Here is a 6,241-nt window from a genome sequence, read left to right on the forward strand (position 1 = left end):
AATAAAATAACATTTAAAAAAAACAACTTAAAAGCCGTTGTGTGTCGGTATACACATGTGGAGTTAAAAAAGGTGAAATAACCGAAAACACGTTTTATATTCTAGTCTCTTCAAAATAGCCACACTTTGCTTTGATTACTTTCTCGCACACTCTTGGCATTCTCTCCATGAGCTGAAACCGGAAGTGGTATTCACTTCACAGGTGTGCTTGAAGCTCATGGAGAGAATGCCAAGAGTGAGCAAAGGGTGGCTATTTTGAAGAAACTAGAATATAAAACATGTTTTCAGTTATTTCACCTTTTTTTCTTGTTAAGTACATAACTCCACATGTTCATTCATAGTTTTGATGTGACAATCTACAATGTAAATAGTCATGGAAATAAAGAAAACAAAAGAAGGTGTGTCCAAACTTTTTGGCCTGTACTGTATATACTGTAATATATTACGAGAATGGACTCTGAATCAAATGGCCACACCAAAAAAATTTTTTTTGTTGCACTAAATAATAACGAGTTAAGAACGGCATTTGCGTGCAAATTTACATTTAAATGAATTAATCACCAAAGACATTTTATGCCTTATCGATACGCATTTTTTCGACGATGTGTGTTTTAAGGAGTGCGACTATAAAACAATCCAACCAAATGGCCAAAGAAAGGCGATGTCAAATTATAATAATTCTCTCTAAAATGTGTTTTGTGTTCATTTCTGTCGGGTGGAATAGAATTGACATTATTTCTTACAGGAAAAACGGCTCTAATTTTCGTACAATTCGTTGTTTGTCAGACCTTTCGGATAAGTAACAAAACCTAACGCAGGGGTCGGCAACCTTTACCAGTCAAAGAGCCATTTTGAGCAGTTTCATACTTGGTCAACAACCACACAGGTTACACTGACGGTGGCGGTATAAAAAAAAAACTAGAACACTCTTACTAATAATGCACCACACTGTGAACCCACACCAAACAAGAATGACAAACACATTTCGGGAGAACATCTGCACAGTAACACAACATAAACACAACAGGACAAATACCCAGAATCCCATGCAGCCCTAACTCTTCCGGGATACATTATACACCCCCGCTACCAAACCCCGCCCACCTCAACCGACGTACAGAGGGGGTGGCCGGAAAAAATTCAGACTTTTTGACACTTAGAAAAAAATCCAGACTTTTTTACACTTAGAAAAAAATCCAGATTTTTTGAAATTTAGAAAAAATCCCGACTTTTTGACATTTACAAAAAAATCCTATTTTTTGCACACTGAGCAAAAATCCAGATTTTTTTGACACAGTTTTGTGGTAGCAGGGGTGTATAATGTAGCCCGGTAGAGTCAGGGCTGCATGGGATTCTGGGTGTTTGTTCTGTTGTGTTTATGTTGTGTTAAGGTGCAGATGTTCTCCCGAAATGTGTTTGTCATTCTTGTTTGGTTTTGGTTCAAAGTGTGGCGCATTATTAGTAAGAGTGTTAAAAGTTGTTTTATATGGTCACCGTCAGTGTAACCTGTGTGGCTGTTGACCAAGTATGCCTTGCTGTCACCTACGTGAGCAAGCAAAAACACCATACGACATGTGGCCGATCGGGCACGCTGGTTGTAGTGGGCGCTATATGCTGTACCATCACGGGGGGTGATGTGTGAGGGAGCAGGGTTGGGGTGGGGGGCGGGGTTTTGTGGTAGCAGGGGTGTATAATGTAGCCCGGAAGAGTCAGGGCTGCATGGGATTCTGGGTGTTTGTTCTGTTGTGTTTATGTTGTGTTAAGGTGCAGATGTTCTCCCGAAATGTGTTTGTCATTCTTGTTTGGTTTTGGTTAAAAGTGTGGCGCATTATTAGTAAGAGTGTTAAAGTTGTTTTGTATGGTCACCGTCAGTGTAACCTGTGTGGCTGTTGACCAAGTATGCCTTGCTGTCACTTACGTGTGCAAGCAGAAGATGTATATTGTATAACAAGTGTTGGGCTGGCACGCTGTTAATGCAGATTGTAGAGAGCGCCAAATGTTGTACCATCATGGCACGCCCTTATTATAGCTGTAAGGGTGAAAATCGGTGAATATTAATCCCGGGAGTTTTCTGCGAGAGGCACTGAAATCCGGAAGTTTCACGGGAAAATTGGGGGGTTCAGCAGATTCAGATTCAGAGTGATCAAAGAGCCGCGGGTTGCCGACCCCTGACCTAACGGAACCTAAAATTGCCAGAAAGGGTAAAAATGAGAATTATAACTTTGATATGTCGCAGACCAACAAAGCGGCTCAACTTGCACTAAAAGAACGTCGACCTGTCTGGACTCCTCAACACTGAAATACTGCGTGTGCATCAACAACACCCGTCTTTCTGCAAACAACAATCCTTCACCTCTTTTGTTTCTTCAATAAGGGATGGCCACTACGGTAAACCTAACAGTGACTGCTGTAAAATACACAAACATGAGAAGAAAAGAACAGCAAAGAAAGAGCAAAGGGGCTACTACCCCCATAAAGGCGTGTTGACACTTTCATTTTTTACCTAGAGTGGATCTTATCACCTGAATTAAAGTGTGATCCTCACTAAAGTGGAGAAAGAGAGAGAGAAAAAGGCCTTTAGGCACTCTTTGAAAAGCCTTGACAGATGAGTGGATGTAAAGGTAGAACCTGTACACTCAGAAAAGCCAGTCCAGAAAAGGAAGAGGATACATTACTGAGAACATGTCATATCTCAGCCAGGAGGAAGAGGAGGCAAGCAGGGTAGCGGGAGGAAAAAACTCTTCTCCTTCATGGTTCCAGGCCACTTCTCAGGCACTTTTCTTCAGGCTGGGCTTCAGAAGGAGCTGGTGGGAGGCGTGGTCAGCCTCTTGCCGATGTACACTCTGGTGGAACACAGGCAGACGTGGGATTAAGTTAGGGCTGGGCCATATATGGAATATACCGTATTTTTCGGAGTATAAGTCGTAGAGATGCGCGGATAGGCAATTATTTCATCCGCAACCGCATCAGAAAGTCGTCAACCATCCGCCATCCACCCGATCTAACATTTAATCAGAACCGCACCCGCCCGCTGTTATATATCTAATATAGACGATGCAAGGCATCAGTGAGGTTATAAAGCTTTTGCCTGTTAAAGAAAGGAGACTGATCCAATGCAGCACAGACATTCGCGTGCCACGCTGTCACGGCCCAGACGCACACCAGTGCGCAATCATATGGGAGCCGCGCTGAGCGCACCTCCAAGCGCGTCTCGCTGCCGGCGACGGCCGGGTATATGGGCCCGACGCTCCAGCGCCATCCATTTTCAGGGCTAGTTGATTCGGCAGGTGGGTTGTTACACACTCCTTAGCGGGTTCCGACTTCCATGGCCACCGTCCTGCTGTCTATATCAACCAGGGTGAGCCCCACCCCTTTCGTGAGCGCACTGCGCGCGGAGTGACCCCTGTTACGCGCCCCCGGCCACGGGGGTGGCGGGCAGGTAAGCTGCTTACCTGCTGCGCGTGACGCCGGCCGCGGCGAAGGCGGACGAGGCGGGGTGTCGGTGCGGTGGGCGCGGTGGTGACCCTGGACGTGCGTCGGGCCATTCTCGCGGATCGCCTCAGCTACGGCTCCTGGTGGGGCCCTCTCGGGGGAAGGGGCCTCGGTCCCGGACCCCGGCGAGGCGTCCCTTCTCCGCTCCGTAAAAGTGTCCATCTCTTTTTTTTTTCTTCTTCTGTTGTGGCATATGCAGCAGGTGCCTGCTCGTTTTTCGTATGTGGGTAACAACATTTAACTATGTATATATATTTCCGAATTGGTTTAACTGCCACCCGCCTGAATCTATTTAAAATCTAATTTTTTTTATTTCAACCGCCCGACCCGACCCGCGGATAAAATCTAATTTTTTTTTATTTCATCCGCCCGATCCGCGGATAATCCGCGGACTCCGCGGTTGTGCCCGCAAACCGCGCATCTCTAATAAGTCGCACCGGAGTATAAGTCGCACCTGCCGAAAACGCATAATAAGAAGGAAAAGAACATATATAAGTCGCACTGGAGTATAAGTCGCATTTTTGGGGGGAAATGTATTTGATAAAAGCCAACACCAAGAATAGACATTTGAAAGGCAATTTAAAATAAATCAAGAATAGTGAACAACAGGCTGAATAAGTGTACGTTATATGAGGCATAAATAACCAACTGGTATGTTAACGTAACATATTATGGTAAGAGTCATTCAAATAACTATAACATATAGAACATGCTATACGTTTACCAAACAATCTGTCACTCCTAATCGCTAAATCCCATGAAATCTTATACGTCTAGTCCGGGGGTCGGCAACCCGCGGCTCTAGAGCCGCATGCGTCTCTTTAGCGCCGCCCTAGTGGCTCTCTGGAGCTTTTTCAAAAATGTATGAAAAATGGAAAAAGATGAGGTGAATAAAATATATTTTTTGTTTTAATATGTTTTCTGTAGGAGGACAAACATGACACAAACCTCCCTAATTGTTATAAAGCACACTGTTAATATTAAACATGCTTCACTGATTCGAGTATTTGGCGAGCGCCGTTTTGTCCTACTAATTTTGGCGGTCCTTGAACTCATCGTAGTTTGTTTACATGTATAACTTTCTCCGACTTTCTAGGACGTGTTTTATGCCACTTCTTTTTCTGTCTCATTTTGTCCACCAAACTTTTAATGTTGTGCGTGAATGCACAAAGGTGAGTTTTGTTGATGTTATTGACTTGTGTGGAGTGCTAATCGGGCATATTTGGTCACTGCATGACTGCAAGCTAATCGATGCTAACATGCTATTTAGGCTAGCTATATGTACATATTGCGTCATTATGCCTCATTTGAGGTCATTTAGTTTCCTTTAAGTCCTCTTAATTCAATTTATATCTCATGACACACTATGGGTTTTAATTTTTTGTGGCTCCAGACAGATTTGTTTTTGTATTTTTGGTCCAATATGGCTCTTTCAACATTTTGGGTCTCTTACGTGAATGAGATCAATAATATTATTTGATATTTTACGCTAATGTGTTCATCATTTCACACATAAGTCGCTCCTGAGTATAAGTCGCACCCCCGGCCAAACTATGAAAAAAACTGCGATTTATAGTCCGAAAAATACGGTACTCGATATATCCCGGGTTTGTCTCAGTGCGATATAGAAAATGACTATATGGTGATATTGGAGTATACGTTCTCACGCAGTTGCTTTTAGCTGCGGGCATTACACTACAGGCTCTTCTCACTCTTTCTTGTCTCTCCTTCTCACATAAAACAAACGCACATAAACTGGATCATATCAGTACAATGTTTGACTTCTTTACTTAGTCCATTCCATCATTTAATTCCACATACTCATATGCTAAAGGTTCTAAGTGTTGTACGTGCATACAAATGTTTTAAATTACATTTTCCTCTAAGGTTATATTTCTCCTCTTTAGTTGAGAAGAATTGTTGTACATTCTTTGGTAGCAGGTTATAGTTTGCTTTGTACATCATTTTAGCTGTTTGCAATTTTACCAAATCATGGAACTTTAATATTTTTGACTCAATAAATAAAGTGTTTGTATGTTCTCTATATCCAACATTATGTGTCAGTCTAACTGATCTTTTTTGTAACACGGTTAGCGAATGTAGCGCACATTTGTAGTTATTTCCACATATTTCTGCACAATAACTCAGATATGGTAACACTAGCGAGCAGTAGAGAATATGAAGTGATTTTTGGCCCAGGACGTATTTTTCTTTATTCATTATTGAAATGTTTTTTTGCCACCTTATGTTGTATGTTTTGTATATGAGATTTCCAGTTCATTTGATCACCTATTAATACGCCCACAAATCTGGTTTCTTTTACCCTTTCAATATCTACTCCGTCTATTTGTATACGTGGATGATGCTCTTTTCTACTGTTACCAAATAGCATTATTTTAGTTTAGTTTTAGTTTGGGGTCATTGTCCTGTTGGAACACTCAACTGTGCCCATACTTGCCAACCCTCTCGGATTTTCCGGGAGACTCCCGAAATTCAGCGCCTCTCCCGAAAAACTCCCGAAATTCAGGCGGAGCTGGAGGCCACGCCCCCTCCAGCTCCATGCGGACCTGAGTGACATGTTGACAACACACAACAACAGCGTCTACCGTAAAGCAGTTGGTCTGCCGTAAACAGCAATGTTGTGACACTTTTAAACAGGACAATACTGCCATCTACTGGACATACATATGTGACCCACCCATAATGTGTCACATTTTTGTGTTGATTTATTTATTTTATTTTGTGGTTT

At 42.6% G+C, this 6,241-nt stretch overlaps 1 protein-coding gene across 1 annotated transcript in view; it reads right to left on the minus strand.

Moving 5' to 3' along the window:
- Positions 1 to 2,140: 2,140 nt before the first annotated feature.
- The window catches only part of LOC133619671 (BCL2/adenovirus E1B 19 kDa protein-interacting protein 3-like), a 39,054-nt gene continuing 34,953 nt past the window's right edge, over positions 2,141 to 6,241 (minus strand). Inside the window, exon 6 of the mRNA XM_061980867.2 lies at positions 2,141 to 2,843. Coding sequence (XP_061836851.2) covers positions 2,795 to 2,843 — 49 coding nt within the window. The 3' untranslated portion in view covers positions 2,141 to 2,794. The remainder of the gene's footprint in view (positions 2,844 to 6,241) is intronic.

The sequence above is a fragment of the Nerophis lumbriciformis genome, linkage group LG20 (genome assembly GCF_033978685.3).
Source record: "Nerophis lumbriciformis linkage group LG20, RoL_Nlum_v2.1, whole genome shotgun sequence".
NCBI lineage: Eukaryota > Metazoa > Chordata > Actinopteri > Syngnathiformes > Syngnathidae > Nerophis > Nerophis lumbriciformis.